The 20,146-nt window shown below is 45.6% G+C and overlaps 4 protein-coding genes across 12 annotated transcripts in view; 1 reads left to right on the forward strand and 3 right to left on the reverse strand.

The window, feature by feature from the left end:
* ADAT1 (adenosine deaminase tRNA specific 1) overlaps positions 1–1,076 on the reverse strand; it is a gene marked incomplete at its 3' end in the record, with an annotated part of 31,873 nt that extends 30,797 nt beyond the window's left edge. For 4 of the 7 annotated variants that reach the window (XR_013923700.1, XR_013923701.1, XR_013923702.1 and 1 more), the window contains exon 1: positions 350–884. Coding sequence is in view for 2 of the 7 variants with exons in the window: in XM_080365143.1 (XP_080221269.1) it covers positions 350–518 (169 nt within the window). Of the gene's footprint in view, positions 1–349; positions 885–946 lie in introns of those variants that run through there. The other 3 variants (XM_080365145.1, XM_080365144.1, XM_080365142.1) reach the window with 3 other exon arrangements.
* Positions 1,077–1,104: 28 nt separating this feature from the next.
* On the reverse strand, positions 1,105–10,311 carry KARS1 (lysyl-tRNA synthetase 1). 2 transcript variants are annotated; one of them, XM_080365131.1, is made up of 14 exons: positions 10,187–10,311; positions 9,445–9,595; positions 9,073–9,238; positions 8,574–8,667; positions 8,055–8,241; positions 7,755–7,880; positions 5,918–6,037; positions 5,521–5,683; positions 5,251–5,424; positions 4,442–4,527; positions 3,659–3,744; positions 3,259–3,385; positions 1,445–1,588; positions 1,105–1,228 (listed from the first exon to the last, which is right to left on the reverse strand). In XM_080365131.1, the coding sequence occupies exons 1-14, from the start codon at positions 10,258–10,260 to the stop codon at positions 1,142–1,144; spliced, it is 1,785 nt and encodes a 594-aa protein (XP_080221257.1). In that variant the 5' UTR covers positions 10,261–10,311; the 3' UTR covers positions 1,105–1,141. The 2 variants fall into 2 exon arrangements, with proteins under 2 accessions (XP_080221257.1, XP_080221256.1); XM_080365130.1 differs by lacking the exon at positions 10,187–10,311 and adding an exon at positions 9,997–10,178.
* Positions 10,312–10,334: 23 nt separating this feature from the next.
* On the forward strand, positions 10,335–13,683 carry TERF2IP (TERF2 interacting protein; the record flags this gene model as incomplete). Of its 2 annotated transcripts, XM_080365170.1 has the most annotated exons (3): positions 10,335–10,830; positions 10,939–11,015; positions 11,379–13,683. In XM_080365170.1, 3 exons carry the CDS (start codon positions 10,335–10,337, stop codon positions 11,820–11,822), a joined length of 1,017 nt encoding a protein of 338 aa, XP_080221296.1. In that variant the 3' UTR covers positions 11,823–13,683. The 2 variants fall into 2 exon arrangements, with proteins under 2 accessions (XP_080221296.1, XP_080221295.1); XM_080365169.1 differs by having other exon boundaries at positions 10,335–11,015.
* Positions 13,684–13,793: 110 nt separating this feature from the next.
* LOC308053645 (carbohydrate sulfotransferase 4-like) lies at positions 13,794–19,750 on the reverse strand (the record flags this gene model as incomplete). The annotated part of the gene is made up of 1 exon (XM_080365166.1): positions 13,794–19,750. One exon carries the CDS (start codon positions 19,748–19,750, stop codon positions 18,572–18,574), a length of 1,179 nt encoding a protein of 392 aa, XP_080221292.1. The 3' UTR covers positions 13,794–18,571.
* Positions 19,751–20,146: the final 396 nt, after the last annotated feature.

Genomic DNA, 20,146 nt, shown 5'->3' on the forward strand with positions numbered 1-20,146 from the left:
TAGCAGCAAAACACACTTTTGCAAAGGCTTACATTACGAATTCAGGTCCTGCCTAGACTTTTGCCATTTATTGAACAGCCAAATGCAGACTTTCATTTTCTCAGTTACAGTCTGGGAAGAACAGCATTTTGCTATAACCCATCTTTGCAGACATAAGGTGCAAAGGCTTTTACAGTCACAGAGTAAAGAATCTGACTGGACACAGAAGTGGGACAGGCAGGTTATAGGTTTTTTTAAAAAGGTATCTTGGGGAGGGGTGGGGTGGGGTGGGGGGTGGAAAGCATCAAGGACTGCCGCCTCCTCTCCCCTTTTCCCCCCTCCTGCCCCAATTCCCACAACTCATTCTTACCCCGCACATTTCCTGGACTAGCAAGAACCTCCCTTTGGGCTGCAGACTCCACTTTGACAACAGCTGCCAGTGAAGTCCACTCCCTGCTTGGATCTGGTTTCCCCTGCTTAGGGAGTCTGGTCCTATAATGCAGGTAACATAGCTCAGCAATTTCGTCAGCTGACCACATGACTCCTGATGCAGGTTCTAAACAGAATTGGGTTCCATTACAACACTGATTTAATCACCCCCATGTCTTCAAACCCTGCTGCCTTGTTCTGCATGGCACGGTGGTGCAGCACGTTCCAATATCCAAAGGCCTAATTGCATCACCCCTTCCAGGATTATGCGTAACAAATAGCTCACACAAAATAAAAAACTTTTTGCCCAGATCGCTAGACATATAAACAATGCCAGCCCCCTGACAGCCAAGGAGGCTCGACTGCCGGCCCTCAGGCTCCCCCCACCTCCGCAGGCCGCACCGCACCGCACCACCAGAAGTGCCTGGCGCCACGATCGCTCCAAGGCCTGCGGCCCCCACGCCCCGCAGCCAGGGCTGCCAACGCCCCGAGCCAGCTGCTGCCGCGCTCAGCCTGCGCCAGCGATCCCGGTCCCTACCGCCAGCTTAGCGGTGCCGCCGCGGCGGGCGCAGGAGAGCGGAAGCCCCGGAGCCGCCCCGCCCCCCTCCCCAGCCTCCGGCGGCGCAGGCGCAGCTGCTTCCCGGCACGGCGCAGGGCGGGAGCGGCGCGCGCAGGCGCACAGACACAGACACGGGCGGCAGAGGACGCTGCTTTTATTAGCCGGCCGCGGCCTTCACACGGCGGTGCCTTCGGCGGGCTGCCCCGGCGGCGCCTCCTTCTTGCCGTCCTCCGGTTTCATGGCCGGGAAGAGGAGCACCTCCTGCGAAGAGGGGCACCGTCAGCGCGCGCCGGGGCGGCCCCGCGCTCAGCGGGGCACGAGCGCAGGAGTTTCCAAGCGCAAGGAGGGAGAGCTTTCCCCAGGTGGAACTTTCCCTCTTGCAGAACGGCTGAGCGGTTGGAAAGGGCCGGCCGGCTCTGCGGACTCATGCCCTGCTCCCTGGCAAATCTAGCGGGCACTGCCGTTCCCAACACTTACCTTGATGTTACTGGAATCTGTTAGGAACATGGCGAGGCGATCTATGCCCATGCCCCAGCCAGCTGTAGGGGGGAGGCCATACTCCAGTGCGGTGCAGAAGTTCTCGTCAATAAACATGGCTTCATCATCACCTGCAGCTTTTGCCTAAAAGAGAATTAACAGTAAAAGGTGAGCTGTACTGACCTTGATAGCACCACTTCTGCTAACCCCTGCCGAAAAGGAGGAATACCGATATCCACAGCAGCCGTGCCATGGGTGAAACCAAAGCCCTACACAGTTGCACAAGTAACAGAAAAAGGAATCTCAGCACATGGAGAACTGCGGAGATCACTTGTACAGGTGCTTCCAAAACAGCTCTAGGCTCAATTCCTTTCTGTTCTGAAAGTCTCCTCTGTAGACAAAGGCCCAGGCCCTTCACTTCAGTAAAAGCTATCTCGAAGGCCATATGCAGCAGACGACACTGGAATAAATTGTTTTCAAAGGCTTCTCAGATGTGTTGTGGCTTGCAACTCTTGCCTTTCACGTCTGCAGAAACAACTAAGAAGCATCACCGTTCAAATTCACCAGTTGTTGCTCCACTAAACAAGTTTAGCACTTGCTTTTTTCACCTCAAGTAGAAAGAGTTAAAAAATTACACTGACATGGTAACTAATACATATGACCCTGACAACCTCCAAGTGCCAAAAGTCATAGTAATAAAAATTTAGATTAGACAACCCTCTCAAATTTAGAAAATGCCAAGTGTAAACACTGAAACAACAACAAATGGTTTTGCTCACACAGTTTCAAGGAAGACTTTGCAAAAGACAGGCAAAGCAAACTTTTCTGCCTGAGCCTGGAATCCTGAAAAGTGAACTGCCATCCTTTGTCTCAATCTCCACCTTAACATTAAATTTTCAGGCAAATATTTGTTCCATACGTACAATCGCATAGCTGCAAAGTCTGGCTATAATCATGAGAAACAACTGCAGCAAATATATATATAACACACCAAAAGTGAAAGATATCTGTAATATTAATCATTCTGACTGAACATTTTGAAATTTACTATCAAGGGAGTTAGTTAACGGAAGTCTGTCTTCCTGGTTTTTACAATTGTTTAAACCTCTCAGGCACCGAGCCATTAGAAAGAGTAGGAAGAACAGGAACTCTTGTTTCTGCAGACTGCATTATCTGACCTCAATCATGTCTGGGCACACATGCATTCATGGATGTGTATACCTAATTAATAATAAAATCAGTTTCAGTCACTCTGAGGCTTACCGAGAGACACCTAGTAGTATAAATCTGCAGGCCTAAATTTCCAGTCTGCAGCTCTATCCTGTGAACCAATTTAAAATAATAAGTAACTTAGCTGAGGAAATTAGGCTATTTCTTACTTGGCATTCAAACTCCTACTGGACACAAAAAATTATTTAAAAACCTACAAGTACAATGTTGTAGGACTACAAAAATGCTTAACTGGTGAAAAAATAACTTTCAACCTGAGCAAGACAGAGAAAAGGCTTTGCATATTTGCTTTTTTCCAGATTAGTACTTCAAGTACAATGAAAAGGAAAATACTCCAACACAAAGTTACCCTACTAAAAAACTAATGAACAGCAGTGTTTGGACTGACTTACCTTAGAGAGCAAGGTTCCTTTAAAAGGAATTGAGTTTTAATGACAGGCTTTCACTTGTGTGAGAAACACTTGCTCAAAATAGTAACAATGCTTTTCAGCGGCAGGGACTAATGACAGATTCGGAATAGACACAGGAAGCATTCTTTGCTTACGTGCCTGTATCATTGATTCACTATCATCAAGACACCATACCTTGGCCTGATCCTCAAAAAGCTGCCGCTGACGGAAAGGATCGTTAAGCTCCGTGTACGCATTGCACACTTCCTTCTTCATCACAAAGAGTTCGAAGCGTTCTGTTAGTCCACGAAGAGAGCGATGCCTATGTGAAGAAGGCAAACAACCATCCCTAAAATAAACATTTGTACAGAACCAAAGAGCAGACTCATTACTTCAGGAGGACTGCCCACGCTTAACAGTAACAGCTGTCAAAACTTCACGGAGGTTTCACATCTCAGGAACCAATGTCTATCCTGGTTGGTGTCATCAAAACCACTTGTTTTCAAATATGTGACTTTTTCTTTTTTTTATTTTAAATGAAGTAGGAGTAGGGGTTTTAAAAAAGTTAGACACTGACTGTGTCTCATACTCTTACCATTTGGCTAGAGGACTCATGATCTGTGGGTGATCACAGATGAATGTAGGGTTGATACAAGTGACTTCCAGGAATTCACCAACTAACTGGGGAAGCAAAAGCAAAAATCACAGATGAACATAGGGTTGATACAAATTACTTCCAGGAAAACTGTACTCCACATAATTGCATCACTTCCCTAACACTACCTTCCCCAAATACCCTACTTCCTTCTCTTCACAGCTGAAGAAGGTATCATAAAACCAGGAAGTTTTCCAATTAGCAATTTTTGATCATGGTAATAACTTCATTAACAGAGAGTGTGTCCCCTAGCTGGATAAGAAAAATGACATAGCAAGAACTGTATAAATAATAACATAATTCAATTTGGACATTTGGACAAAGGCCAATAGGGAAAGCAGCAGGGAAAAAAGGTAGTATTTTGTGTACAAAGGAAAAGCCTTAATACAGCTGATAGAAGAACTACTATACGGTAAGCCTACCAGTTTGGTAAGGTACATACAAACACACAGATCTCAGACAAAACTGACATAAGAGACCAGTTACCAAACTAAAATCCTCTGGCATTCACATTAAGCAAGCACCAGAAATCTACATTTTGGTGCAGACAACACAAAAAAAGATTCTGGTTCAGCAAGTTTTCTCACTGGTGTACAGAAATAGCTGAAATGCATTTCAGCATGTTTCCCCAGATGCAGCCAAGCTTTTGCTTTCCAGTGACTTCTGTTAATAAAGATAGATCCTCAAAGGCACTAGGATGATAGAAACACTATCTTTACTTACTCTGTCAAGAAGCCTGGCCGTTGTCCTGGGGGGTGGACACTCAACATTTCTTTCTGCACAAAGGTCATCAAAGAACTTGCAAGTTTCTGAAATTGTTGTAGACAACAATTAGAAAAGCCACCAAGTTTTTTTTTTAATTTGTGCACCCTTCAACATGTCTCAAGAGTTATTTTTAAGATCTTAATGGTATACATCATGGAAAACATCACCTTAAACATCAGTCTACAGAAACAGGATTTGGTTTTAATCAGTTTACACTAAAACACAAGTTATTTTCTATTTCAGAAACTTGACAACAGTTAAGCACAACCCTACACGACTGCTGGATGTTATTATTTGAGGGGGGGAGGGGGGCGTGCAGCAGGGCAGGGAACAAAACACTAAAGTATATTAACTTGTTTCCTTATGGCTCTGAATTCTACAAACAAAATAGTACATAAGCATATTTTGAAGAAAGTCCAAAATAATCATACTCCTAACCCATAATCACAGGTATGGAGACTCAACTGCAGAAAAGAAGAAGAAGAAATAAAAAGCTGGGTCTCCTCAACAGACCAAGAACTCTCCAGATCATGCCCCTTGAGTATATAGCATCATATATACTCAACAAAGGAAGAAGCTAGAGTCAGATCCTGCCAAAAACTGCAAGGCACAAAGGCTTCTTTCTGGACTCCTATAGGTAACAGACAAAACCATGTGTTAGTACCACCTCAAAAAAGCAGCTGATAGACTGCAGGCTGAGAACTCAAGACCTTTCATCCTCTTTCTGTCAAGGAAGAATTACAAGACATTCATAGGCAGCATCTAACCTTCAGTTTCAAAACACTCAGCCGATGGAAATTTCACTCCAAGGACCTTTTCCAGATCATACAACATGTTAATTCGCCGGAAGGGAGGGGTAAAATCTATCTCATAGGCCTGTCCATCTTGACCATCTGGATGGTAAGTGATCTTGTAACTTCCAGTAATATGTTTCACCATCCCTACAAAAGGAACCTGAAGTTTAGAAGAATATGCCACATAATATGCAATTCTTCCAGACAGTCTTATTCTTTTTTAATTAATATTGCATACATCACCTGAAAGCAACTTCTCTGTAATTTCCATCAGGTCATGGTAGTCTGCATAAGCCATATAGAATTCACAAGTTGTGAACTCAGGGTTGTGAGTCAAATCGATGCCTTCATTCCGGAACTGACGCCCAATTTCATATACTCTGTCCATGCCTCCAACCACCACCATCTAAACAAAAGGAAACCCTAGTAAACACACTAACTTTTCCAAAAGAATTAGAGAGACACACAGAACTGCAACACAACTTCACAAATCTCATTCATGGTACATTTTGCTTCCTCCATTCCAATAGGTTCACCTTTCTTCAACAATAATCCTCATTTTAGCCACATTTACTTTTTTAAAGTAAGATCACAGCAGTCTGGAGAACACAGGTTTAGCCATGAGGGACTTGTATTTTACCTTATGGTAAAGCTCTGGAGCAATTCTCATATATAAATTCATATCCAGTTCATTGTGGTATGTGATGAAAGGTTTTGCCACAGCTCCACCTGGAATTATATTCATCATAGGAGTTTCAATCTGTAAAATAATAACAACAAATAAAATAATTTAACAGTGGCATAAATATTTCCAGGCTCCTACCTCATTGCCCTGCTTTCATCTGATCCGTTTCCAAAGCAGAACTCTGTAGATCAAGCAAACAAAGCACAGATAGCTTTGATGAAAAAAAAATATCTTTTATTGTTTGACATTCCAGTGTATGAAAACAGTTCTGAATTAAAGAGCACTTCCCCCATGCAGTGAGTAAAGGCAAATTACTTAAACTTACCTGTTGCTATCAAGACTCATACAATTGTTTTCATAGACTGGAATGCCTCTTTGGAAACAAGATTAGACTTCAGCCTCAAGAATTAACACCGCATTACTGACCCAGAAGCATGAGAACAGGTATTTTCACAACAGAATTTCACAATTCACAACAGAACTACTTCTAGCCATACAGAAGAGGAATGCTTCTACAAAATATAATGAGATTCAGTGCTCCTGTGAAAGAACAAAGGTCAGGGCGAAAACACAGAAGTTGACCTGTGATAAAAAGAGAACAAGGATGCAGCTAGAACTTACAAGAGAGAAGAAACGGTGTAGGCTATGAATTCATGTAACTCCCTAAACAAGTATTTAATGAGATTCTCCAAACAGACCTACACTATAAAACAAGTTGAGCTGCAGAAAACAGAAAGCAGTCAGCATCCCAGACAGTACTGGAATCAGAAATAAAGTTTAATTTGATGACAATTGAACTAACAAGCCCTGACAATCAGCTGAAAAGCATGATACAATACCTATGACAGTTTGGCTAATTTTTCTCAAAATTAACTACTATCTGTCCATTGCATGACACTACACTGCACCATACAGAGTACTGGTATGACTGAGCACTGCCTGATTCATGCACCTCCAGACTGTACTCTATTGTATAGCAGGCCATTCCCCAACTTCTCTGCTTTTTATTTCATTCCCAATATTCTTGCCAAGCATAGATAACTTACTCCATTATTCCAACAACAAGTCAAAACTTCATATAAATTGAGAAGGGCTCTTATGGTCCTTTTTGATCAAGTTATCAAAACAGTAAAATCTGTAAGTAGTATATTAAGAATTATTTGGGGAAAAAAAACCACAAACCCAAATCAAAGACAGACATTAAAGTCATTACACATACAACAGAAATGATATAGCACAGGTTCGGATTCCCATTGCTCTCAAAAACTCCCACTGGCAGCTTTTGCAGATTCAGCTGATAAACACGTGTAAATAAACTACATTAGTTTCTAATCTTTGCAAACTGTAAAGTACAACCAAGAACCTGGATGCAACAGAGAGCAGAGCTAGTATTATTTTCTCATATGCTACTCTGCAATGTATCCTGAGATAAAATCAATTTTACTTAAAGGAAGTAAAACCTGCATTTACCTCCACAGGCAAAACACCATTTCAAGGATGTTATTTCCACCTCAATTTACAGAAATAAGGGAAGGATAATGGTAGTTCGAAGTAGTACCTTGGTAAAAGTTTCCAAAGTCATAACCTCACCCACTGAAGAACACATTTAACTTTAAGAAGAAAGGAACGGAATGGTTTCCATTACATTAAACTGATGAAACACACCGTGCAGAGGTAATTATTCTCACTTCTGTAAATATTTCACATACAAGCCTGAATATAAAGCATCCTTGAAGCTGAGAACCTCTAAATACATTCAGTATTCAGAGAGAAATAAACACCAAAGCCTTACCTCAAGGAAGCCCAAGTCATCTAGAAACCTCCGGATATATGTAATGATCTTTGCACGGGTTATAAATTTCTGCCTCACATAATCATTAAGGATTAAATCCAAGTATCTTTGACGATACCTAGTTTCCTGAAAAGAACAAATATCTTTAGAACAAGCTAGACAAAATGCGCTGCCAAACGTAAAAATAGCAAAACAAAACTAATTTTGTTTTGTAAGCTGACACCATCAGCAGATACAAAAGGTCATCCATTCAGACGCATCTGTCAAATTGCCTCCAAGAGTGACAGGTAGGACAAGTACCTTATCTTTGAGGCCAAAGTGAAGATGAGGCAACATGTGCAGGCATGGGGACAACAGAGTTATTTCATAAGGAATAATGCTCAGTTCCCCTTTCTTTGTTTTCCCAGGATTCCCCTCGACACCAATAATGTCCCCACGACGCAGCTTGTTATTAATACGGAAATACTCTTCCTCTGATTTGTAGAGCCTGTAATTACAAAAGCAATGTAAGCACGTTTGTTTAAAATTCAACATTCCAAACTGTCCTGCAAATCTCTTCCCAGACCAAATCCTTTTTCGGGAGAAAAAAAAAAAAAAAAAAATAAAAACCACCACACCAAAAAGACCCCAAACACAAAAACCCCCATTCTTCTAGCAGGTAAGCCAACCACAACATCCTAAGCAAAACATTACCTGGCTGCCTAAGCCAGCCCACAGACTAACAGCCTAAGGAAATGAAGGAACAGAATGCCCAAATACAGATCTCTAGGCCCCAGAATGCAGTTCAGTTTAGAATGCTACTGGCAACCTTCTACTTACCTGGAATTTGCCATGACCTGTAACTTGACTCCTTCGCCACGAAGATCGTAGAAAATCAGCTTCCCTCCAGAGGCACGCTTCGCATGGATTCGACCTAAATATCAAAGTATGGAGGACATCAGGAAAAGAATCTCTAGCAGAAAAGGATACAGCGGCAAAAGCCACAGTGTTACCACTTGGACAAAGGACTGTCAGCTCTGAACTGATCAGTAACCATGAAAGAACCAAGAAAGTTAAGTCTCAAATGTAATAGCGGTGCACAAAAGACCATATGAACTTTGGGACCTAGAGCCCATATCGCAACCTTATAGTGTAGTTGTAAGGGATGTTGCATGGATCTACTCAGCCTGAAGGGACATGTCTTCAACAGCCTAACACTTCATGACCAAGTAACAGGGGACCAGCAAAATTTGAAAAGATCATGCCATCACTAAGGGCAGCTGAAACCTGACTTAGCAAAGCAAGAGACCACCTTTCTGTATCCCAGATAAGCCCTTACCTGCCACTCTCACTGTAATGTCTGTCAGGTGATCTCCTGGCTGCAGGTGACCATACTTCTCTATAAAATCAGAAAGAGCTATATCCACATGGAACTTGTGGGGATAGGGATCTTCGTCGGTGCCCTTCAGCTGCTGGATTGCATGGCTACGGATCTTGTAGTATTGCTGTCGCCAGAAACAAACAAAAGCAAGGTATTTCGTTAGAAATTGAAAATATTTCACAGGTTGTAAACTAAAAATCAATTGTCCTTATGTAGCAACATGTAGGTCTGTCCTCTTTTAATCGTTCAGCTCCCTTTCAGTAAAAAATCACACATAAATCAACAGCATTTATTCTCAAAAGAGTAATAAGCAGGAGGCCAGATGCTCACATTTGGGTCCAAGCTTTCCTCATCAGCACCGACATTATTCTCGGAGTCAGAAATCAAAGAAGGCTTATTTGAATGCTTTTCACTTTGCTCTTTCTGCTTTGCCTCTTTTTCAGCTGTTTTTCTCTCAGCCTTTAAACGCCTCTTCAGCTCACTGCAAAAGAGGGAAACCTGATGAAGCAGGTGCCCCGTGACAACGTGCGGCGGGGCCCTGCCGGCAGCTCACTGTCGCTCCCTCTTATCCCGCTCAAAAGCCGAAACAAGCCTTAAGCACGTTTAGGCACGTTCTTCTCTAAGCTCCTTCAACTCCTCTCCTACCAGATCCGAGTACTCACAGAAAGTTAAAGTCAACTTAAGCACCACGCGAAAGGGCCCCGCGGACGCGTGGCTCCGTGCCCAGGACCTCCCGCAGGCCGCTCACCAACCGCCCGGGGCTACCGGAGCCGCCCCGCGGCCCGGCCCGGCCGCCCCAGAGCCCTCAGCGCCGCGGCCCCGACCCCGCCGGCGGGACTTCATGAGGCAAGAGGCGGGCCCAGCAGGCCGGGAAGGACCGACCTGCTTTGGTCATGATGCGCCTGGCGCCACCGGTGCGCGGCCCTCCAGGCCCAGCCGCGGAGCCGCGCAGCGCCGGGGCTCAGCATGGCGCGCCCCGACGGATCGCCTGGCGGAGACGCGCACTGGGTCGGCCGGACGCTCGCTTCCCTAGCCCGGCGCGCCCGGGCTCCACCTGCCCGCCCACCCTCACTTTTTGCTGAGGCGCGACTCGGTCTCCTCCGTCTCGAGCGCCCGCGCTTCCACCATCTTCGCCGCCGCCGCCATCTTCGCCGCCGCCCGCCCTTCCGGCGCCGCCGCCCGCTCTTCCGGCGCTTCCGCGCCTGCTCGCCCGGGCGGCGATGGCGGCGCGCGGGGAGGGGGTGACGCCGTTGCAGTCGCGGTCGCTGTTCCTGTGGGACGACGGGACCCCGATGCGGTTCTACGTGCGGCCCGGGCTGGCCAAGCTACGCCTGGCGCCGCTGCTGCTGGCAGGCGGCGGCCGGCTGTGCCGCGTGCGGGAGCCGGGTGCCGTGCTCCTGGCGCAGCCCGGCGAGGAGGCGCCCAGCGGGGCTGTCTCCACCGTGTACGTGACGGAGTGCGTGGAGCGCAACCAGCGGCTGCCGCTAGAGCCCTACCGGCTGCCCGCCGCGCCGCCCGCCGCCGCCGCCCCCCGCGGCCGCCTGGCCTTCACGGAGGCGGAGGACGTGGCGCTGCTGTGGGCGGTGCAGCAGCAGGGCCAGGCGCGGGCGCGCGGCCGGGCGCTCTGGAAGGAGCTGGAGCGGGCCGGCCTGACGCGGCACAGCTGGCAGGCCATGCGCGACCGCTACCTGCGGCATCTGCGGCCGCGGCACAGGGGTGAGCGGGGGGCGGGAGCGTGGAGGAGCGGGAGCAGGCGGCGTCGAGCGGGCCCTGAGCTCCGGGTTGCGGCGCTGCCCGGCCGCCGATGCCTGCCTGTTCCCGCAGAGCCCCAGAAGACGGCGGAGCCCGCGCAGACCTTGGGTATTTTCGCGGCGGCTAACCGGGAGTTTGAAAGCACGGAGGTAAGTGGCCAGCGCGCCCCCGGGCCGCGCTCGCTGCAGGGAACTAACGTGTCGTCTTGTTAAGGGCCACGCTGGCAAGCGAAGCTGTTCCTTCGCATCGGGCCAAAAACCTCCCTGCAGCCGCGTTGACACTGGCTTCTGCCATTTGTACTTGGGCTGTTCGATTCTTCCTTGGGTCTCGTGCTTTTCTGTGATCTTACGTATCACCGTTAAGGCATACTGCTTCGCTTCACTCACCAAGTTTTGCCACGCCTGGTGGTTTCTGAGGTTTCTTACCTAACGTAGAGTCTCAGCAGAAGGTGGTGGGGCACCAGTGGTAAAAGCAGCTTGCCAGAATATACCATGCCTCTCTCTTTCTTTTAGTCAGGAAGCGACGCTTCAGACATCACAGAAGAACTTTCTACACAAAATGGAGGGGGAAAGTCCTTGGGAGAAACAGTGTTTGGTTTGAAAATGGGACTGGAGGACTCTGCAAATGGGTGTCAGGAAAAGCCAAGGGAAGAAAGACCAGCAAGCTCTTGCTCTTCTTCCAGTGTGGTGGGAGAAGTAGTAAAAACTATGCAGCGCTTCATGGAGCATCTCAGCATGGACCTGCTCACGATTACGCAGGCCTTCCTGAAAAACACCGGTGAAGTGGAGACCACTTTACACTTTCTGCAGACAGGGCAGCGCTTAGATGGGTACCCTGTATGGAGCAGAGAGGATGATTTGGAATTGCAAAAAGACGATGAACACATCAGAAATAAATTGATAGCAAAATTTGGAGCTGAAAATGTAGCAAAGCGGATAGCATTTAGGAAAAGTTAGATAGCAAAGCAGAGGGGAATGGCTAATCTATGACTGCAGCAGGAACTTAAAAACCCAGTCATTTCAGAAATGTAAATGCAATGGAAAGTTTGATGCAACATTCTAAATCTTCAGCAATCCTTTAAAATGATTTTTTTAAAGGCCTGTTTCGTAATCGGTTTTTATTTGTAACACTGAGTACACTAAACATTTAAAAGTAGAAAATCATGAAGAGGCATTTTCATATCTATCAAGTTTCCACTGAACACTTGCTTTGAAGTGTCTCTACTATCTAAACCAACTGACAGTCCTACTTATACATTGCTGCATGCAAAGGATTTTGAATAGCATTGGCACCAAAATCTGACGAGAGTCACATTAAGTGCTCTAACCTGTAATGTGTTACTAGTGCACAACAGCAGCCTGCTCTCTGCCATGTGTCTGTCTTCCGCCTCTGGGGGATGATCATTTAATAACCTGCTCTGCCAGTTCTTATCATTAGCTTGTTGTTGCTGTTGCCAATGAACCTTCATTAGCAGCAGACGTTTGGAGATGGTAACAATGAAAATGCAACTGTTGAAAAAGAAGGATCAAGAACTTTCATGCCAGAAGATGAGGTACTTGGTCTCATACATGAATGCCAAGATGTCTCAGAGTGGCCATGTGTACTGAGAATGGCCAAAAAAGGTCACTATGACATTATCATACTCAGTCTCATGTTACAGAGAACTGTCAGCTAATATCTCTGGCCAGTTGACAGTCATCTCAGTTTTTATTACCACTTCCAGCGCATGTTCTCCAGTGCTAATATTGCTGGGTTTAATAACATTAACTTTACCATCTTGCTTCATGATTTCAAAACCAGTTAATACTTCTGCCCCAGCTTGCATCTCAACAGGTTGAAAACTTAACAGCTGCTTTAATCTGGGCAAAGTAAGATTTATATCAGACAGTGTAGTGCAGCTGGAAAAAGAAGAGTAGCTTCCAGGGCCACCTGCGATAGTTCAAGTAGGAGATACAAGTTAGAAAGGAGCGCTCTGAGTTTGTTTAGGTATCTATGACCGAAGACGTGTGAGAGAGAGAACGCCACTGCTAGTATACAGTCACAGTCTGAAAAACTCAGTGCTTTCAGCCTGAATTTGTGCTCTTGTCACTATTTTAACGTTATTTGAAAGATCTGGAATTCATTCTCTTGGTGTGTGTGTATAATCAACATTTCACCACCTTAGCATTATGTTTTGAGGTTTTTGCTCACTGAACTGTGGCATTCAAAAAATTTTAAGGTGAATTAGGAAATTGCCGATTTTAATACAAATTCAAATTATATTGAAAATCAATGATTATTTGATACAGTGAGCCTGCTACTGCAGAAAACCGCAATCCTGAAACACCAACTGATTATTTGGGGAGTTAGCCAACATAACTTAAAATGCCAAGACTCTGGTTTAGACTGCAGTGTTTCACTGGATAGGTCATTCCTTCTGAAAAAATAAGAATTCTTTGGTACATACATGCTGTTTAGACTGGTTACTTGAGACTTCTGTGGAAGACCAGATAAGCACTTAACAAGGAAGTGCAAGATAACATAGCAAAGTAGTCAGATTTTTGAAAAAACAAAACTTTACCATCTGAATTTCAAACCCAGGGGCTGCTGGTGGCCAGGTTCGTGCACAGCTCCTGCAGCCAGAAGCCCACGTTCTAGCTTGAGTGGTGTATACATCTCAGCAGCACCATAATCTCAGAGTTCATTGGTCATCTTCTTTAATTAACCAAAACTGCTCTACAATCCAAAGTGAGACAGAACACTTTAAATGCCTGCAATATAAAAAGATACAATTTTGTTACCTTATAAATAATAAAGACTTATTACATCCTTTTATAATTCCAAGTGATGCTTATTTTAAGAGTTTGTCTTTTTCGGGGCAGTTAGTCAGACATACACGTCAGTGCTTTTACCTTTGCGGAACCGTACAGACACTGTTGTCTGACACCGAGAACCTTTCCATATACACTTGGAGCACTCGGTATGCGCAGGAACGAAGACACAAAAGAGCACAGCTCACTAAAGGTTGCTGCCTTGTGTCTGTTCTGAACGCCTGAAAGCCATTGCTTATCCACAGATGCACTCTTGCTTGTGCAGGCACATGGGTATAGGTCTCTTCAGTCCAGCTTCCCATTGACAGGACCTGGAGATGTCACTATATCGTATGGTTCTGCCTTCTCCCACGGTAAAAAGTCCTTGTTTTCTCTGCTTTATCTTACCTTCCTTCCAGTATGCCGGAGACGGTTTGCCTTTCCATGTTCATATTGGGTCCCTGCACTGTCAGGAATGCTCTTTTTGTAGCTCCAAGTTTCTTTGTGTTACTGCCTGGAGCAGCAATATTGTAAACCTGGAAGGGTGAGTGGCAACGTGGATGCCAAAACCTTGAGTTAAAGACAATTCCAGAGGCAGAAATACTGGGTCTGCAAACTATTATCTGGAATTTGGGTGTTTCCCATTTGCTTCCTTCTAGAGTTGGCCAGCATTCATCAAAAATTACGAATTCTGGCCTTTCATAACTAAGTTACCAGTGAAGAACCAATTGCATGCACCAGGTTGAAGAGCAACAGACAGGAATACCAAAGAGTTGGTGACCTCTCCATCTTACACTTCAGTGGTATAAAAGCAGTTTACTTTTCTGAACTTGCACAATGCAAAGGTGACATTTGTTTCTAAACAGACTTCCACTATCTTCAGTTTTATACATGTGTGAAAGGAAGTAGCCATAGTTTTAAATGTCATGCTCACCATCTTGAAAGTCTGGGTATTTTTTTGTTGTTTCTTTTCCTCCTCCAAAAAGTATTTTTAAGTCATCTTTGCTTGCATGAAGGCAACTTTAAATATTCATGTGACCACACTGTGTGGCTTTGGTGCTTCCAGAAGAAAGTCTTGCCAACGGTATTGAGGAAACATGGCTAAAGGAGTGTAGTAAAGATATACTGAAATCAGCAATCCTGATTTTTCCTCTGACTAAGCTTAGGAAGCAGAAGTTAAAGTGATTTTTGAAAGAGTACAATAGGAAAATACATCAGATGTTATTCTTAATGTCATTTGTTTATTGGCTGACTGGAAACACTGAAGGTTTTTGTCCAGCTAAATATTTGATACAAGGAATTGGCTGAGTCCACTGAAAACAAGTATCCATAATAAAAATGATGCCACTGAAGCTGAAAGTGGTTAGTGTAGAGATATAATTAGTTATGCACTGAAAAGAGTCTACTTTTGCTCAGAAACAAGCTTCTTGGTGCTTGAAGTAGGAAGCTCTGTACTGTGACTTCATTAAGAGCAGACTTCTGAGATGCCATGCTTTTAGTGGAGCATGTTGAGTTAAGGTCCATTTTAAGGGGACTTGAAAAGAAACATGGTGGCTGTGTGCTGCTCTGGTGCAGTACAAGTCCTGCTTCTCTATGCCAGCCTGCCCTAAATTTGCATAAACACTATGTAAAGGAAGATTAACATTCTTTCATTGGGGGTACTATCATGATGCCGGTGCCTGCTAGCATGGAGCACTGGCTGCTCAGCGTGGATTTTGCCATGCAACAGGTTCCCTAGTAGTAAGACAATGATTTCCATACTATACAACATCCCACCCTTTGCAGGGATTAGGGTTTTAGCTCTAGGAATATAGACATCCACAGTGCTATGGTAGCAGGCGGTCTGTAAATGTCACTACAGCCTAAATGCTGGATACAGTTTCTGATGTCTCCTCTATGAATCTACTTCAAACACTTACTTACACAATACAAGACTGAGATCTGCCTCTTCTGAATGGAGTCACTATTATTTCAGTTTTACAAATGATTAAATGGAAATTCAGACTCTGGAAAGATTATGGGAATAGCACCTGGAGTCTTTGCAACCACTAAGAGTAACAGCTTTGTTTTAAAAAATAGGATTCATACTTAAAGGAGCCCTGTCTTAGTGGTCTCCAGGGAGAAACCATGCCCCTGAGAAGGAAACATCCTGTAATCACCCACAGCTGCTTTTAGATGTTTTTAGTTTTGGTGATCAGCGCCAATTGCTTCGTCCAAAAGAAAACCATGACTGAAAGTGAAATTTGGATAGAGACTGACTTCGTGCTGAAGGAAATTGCTAGCAGCTATAGGAGAAATGGTGTACAGACTTCGCAGAACATCTGAATAATTCAACATGCTAAGCCCTGTTCAGTGGTAAGAGATGTCTGGACTCAGTTTCAAAGGGCTCCTTCAGAAACACGGACATTCGTCTAGTCCTGCACCCAGAAACCAGGAAAACCCTGCAAACTGGGTAACAAGCTATGGGCCACCCCTTACAAGGCACAAGTGTACACGTGGGCACTTGAAGAAATATAATTTCATGGATAATAGAAATGCTGCAACAAAACACCGGCCTGTGAAACCTAAATAATTAACAATAATAATACTGAGCATAACAAAAATTGAAAGGAAGGCTCCTTCCTCCTGCCCATACCATCTTTCCCACTGCTGGCCAGTTCTGCTTCTAGAGCTGCCTTGCTGGGCAACTAACCTCTGCTGCTCACTGCTCGCTATTGCACAGTTCATCCTACAACTCTTGTTCTAACTGCTGCAGGATAATCTCTTACCCTAAAGGGACACACAGGATCTGGAGTGCTGATGCCTACCCCAGTGAAGGTGTCTACACAGCTGTTCTGGGCTGAGGAGCTCTCCCACTTCTCTAGGCTGCTCCTCTTTGTGATCTCAGAGCTGACTGTTAACTGGGGGTGGCTCTTTGGTTCATTCCACAGGTCCATGCTTTAGCTAGCAGCTACTTTCTCTTGCCAACCAACATAACTGCTCAGTGTCTGGAAGGTTACTTTCCCCAGGAGGATCCCCACATAACAAAGCCCTTGTTAATTCTCTGGTACAAAACTGCCCAACCAGCCCAGCTGCTGTGATTTTGTCAGAAGAGCCTCCTTCCAGCCATTAGAGATGGCTGTGCAGTTAAGGTGAACCCTTCTCAGCCACCCTTCAAATACACACAGCAGGTAGAGGCCAGACACTGTACATGTTTCTTGCCTGTACATCTTCAAATGTGAACACAGTCACTATATCCCCAGTTTTAAAATGCAGCAGTTGGTGTTTCTCTTTTTAAGAAGGTCTTGCAACTCTTGAATAACATGCAAATGAGGTCTAGTCCTCCAGGTAGACACCGTCACTTTTTTCTCTAGCGGGCACCAAATGCCCTTCTGGCAGGTTTAAGATGAGCGCTCCTTGCCAGGGCTTCACTAGCAAGGGGAGGGTGGCTGACTGGCAAAGTGAACAGGGCCCTGGGGCAAGGGGCTGCAGGCAGGGAAGAGGAGCAGTGGCCCAGGGGCCAGGGGTGCTGGTGGGGAGGGAAGGGGAACACAGCTTCCCATGGCCCTGAACACCCTGCTCCTGCCTGGAGCCTCCTCAGATCACCTCCAGTGTCCAGCCTTGCCTTGACCGCCTTCTCCCGAGGATGCACACCCTCAGAATTGAGCCTCATCCCTCGTTAATGCTTCTGATCCCAGCTCTGGGGCAATCTCTGAATGCACTGTTAAATAGACAAATGTTAAAGGGACTCTGCGATTTACACACGAAAGAGGATGTTTAGAAGGAGGTATTTGTAGGCATTTCACTCCCCATGTCTGGTAACAAGCTTTTCTCTGTCTTGTGGAACACTTAAGAACCGGTAAAAGTAATTCTGTTGTTCAGGTTTGAGCTACATATTCCCATTGGAGGTGGGAGAATGGCATCTGTAGTGGTGATGGTGGAGGATGGCATAGTCTATTAAACATAATTTTGTTGTGCTCTAAGACAGGAAATGCTCTCACCAAATAATTCAACAGAGTAACTTCCTGGTCTCCTCTCAACTTCTTCAGTCCACTCCCAAAAACCTTCTTCCCAGTTCCGGTATCTATACTCAGGGAACCTGTGTCCTTACCTTGTCTTTACAATCCCAACCTTAGCATAAATTCTTCTCAGTCACACATGCGGACTGTGAGAACTCCCAGGGAAGAAGTATTCTTGGTTTTCAAAGCTAGAAGACAAAATTATTTCAGCTGAAAAATAAGTGAATCCCCATATACAAAACCAGGAATTCTTATTTTCAATTATAGCTGGTTTATTCCATTTTCCCATTATATAGTAAGTGAACACAAACATTTCACCAACATTGCCACCAAAGCTGGATGCCCAGGCACTGGAATGGAGCAAAAGAAAAGCTGGGCTTGAAAACTCAACCATTCTGAATAAAGGATCTTCCCAGAAACCAATGTCTAGTCATCCTTGTATCTCTTCTGGCATTAAGTATCCTAGTAACATCCAGCAAGACAAATAATGTTATCTTTATTCCACTTCCACTTATATCTATCTCCTCCTCCTTTGCAGTGCAATTGCTCCATGTGGTTTCAACTAATATTTAGCTGTGGCCTATGAGGGGCTTGAGCTCTGCTCTCTGCTCCCCCTCCTTTGGCATTGTTTGCTCCAGTCTACAACTTCTTCCTCTTTCACATAATCCATGGACTTAATTTGCAAAACAGACTTGCATTACTTCAGCCTCCCTTGTGGCTGAGCCTGCAGGGGCCTGGCAGGGTGAGTGTGCTGCTGAGAAAGCACTCGTTGGTGCAGCTGGGGTTCCTGTGTTATTTGTCCTTGCATAGCACCCCCATGCATGCACCTCTGTCCTCTTTCTCTCTAGTAAAGAGTTCTCCACTCTGCAGCCTTCAGAGAGCAGGTGCAGAGAACAGTTTTTCTGCCTTCAGAATTGGTTACTCAGAGGAGTTGTGGGCAAACAAGAGATCCAGCAACATATTTTTTTGCTCTTCTTCAGACCGAATGAGCCGGTAGCCTAGCAACTCCATCGCATCCTTGCACACATTTTGCACTTTTTCTATTTTCTGGAAGGGAAGGGTCTCCCTCCAGGCCTGTGATACTCTCAGCGCATCTCTGGACCCAATATCAAAGGCCTGTGCTCCTTGCCCCTTCCCGTGAGTGATGTTGTGCACCCACTTCTGAAGTGCTGGTGTGAAATGGAGTTCTGCAAACCTGTACATCTCGGCAGCCCTTGCTAGCGGGTCTCTGACAATGTCTTCATAGCGAACCAGCAGGTAGCGATCTTTCAGGAAGCTGGGAATGGCATGCCTGCCTGCCTTGTAAATCTCGACATGGCTTTTGCAGATTGCTTGCATTGTGTTGTAGGGCCCCATCTCTCCCTTTGTCCTCTGGGACCCCACAACAATGTTACTGTCAAGTTTCAAGTCTGCCACTGCGTTCTCTCGGGACTTGAACACAGCCCGAGGATCACGGACCAAGTGAATGATTTTGAGGTTCAGGGACGGATCAGTGAGAAGCGGGTAGAGGACCTTCAGGTCAAAGAACCGAACCTCCTTGATAACAACATGGCTGTAAGTTTTACAGGCTTCCTCCACCTTGCTGAACGGGTACTTGCCACAGATGGTTCGGCAGTTGCCTGCAGTGATTATGTCACTGCGACTGAACGAGTCACAGGCAGGGGGGGAGCACAAGGCTCGGCTTGTTTCCCACTGAAATAAATCAGACTTTTTCTTCTGGCTAGACATGTAAGCATCAAACACAGACATGTCGCACAGAAAGACCGACCTGACCAGGTCCCGCACTGCCATGTGCAAGACCTTGGCACTGTTCTGGTACATCGTAACCCACACGTGCCACGCGGGCTCCATCAGGTAGAAGACGCTGGGATGCTGGCTGAAGATCTGTCCAGTAAAGGAAGATCCTGACCGCCAGGAGGAGAGAATGAGGACGTGGACTGGAGAAGGTTTTTCCTCCATGGGGGCATTGTTGCTGCAGGGTAGGAAGTACAAGTGGATCAGGAGGAAGGCCAAAACTGCCAGAATCAGGAGAACCTGCACCCTTCTAGAATTCATCATGGTTGCAAGGGACCTGCAGAGACAGAGGAAGTTCAGCATTACAGGATCATGAGGAAAGCAGGATGTGGTGCATCAGGCTCCTGCCAATCCCTCTGCAGGCTCAGGGTTCTGGAAAGCTGCCACACACTGCTGACACTGTGACAACCAGTGCACAAGGTATCTTTGGAATGGACATAACACTGCAGGGCTGAACATTTTCTGTAACAAAAACACTGTTTGTTGGTAACCCATTCTAATGCAGTCCTAGAAGATCACTGGAAAGCTTGTCTGCTCTTTTATCAAAGTTTAAGAGTTAGTTCAGTTTATCAAAATGTCAGTATACACAAATGGTGTGGTGAGGAGCTGGCACAGGCTGCCTCCGGCAGCTGTGGGTGCCCCATCCCTGGCGGTGTCCCAGGCCAGGCTGGACGGGGCTGGGGGCAGCCTGGGCTATGG

Source organism: Falco punctatus (genome assembly GCF_963210335.1).
Source record: "Falco punctatus genome assembly, chromosome: 14".
In the NCBI taxonomy this organism is placed as follows: domain Eukaryota; kingdom Metazoa; phylum Chordata; class Aves; order Falconiformes; family Falconidae; genus Falco; species Falco punctatus.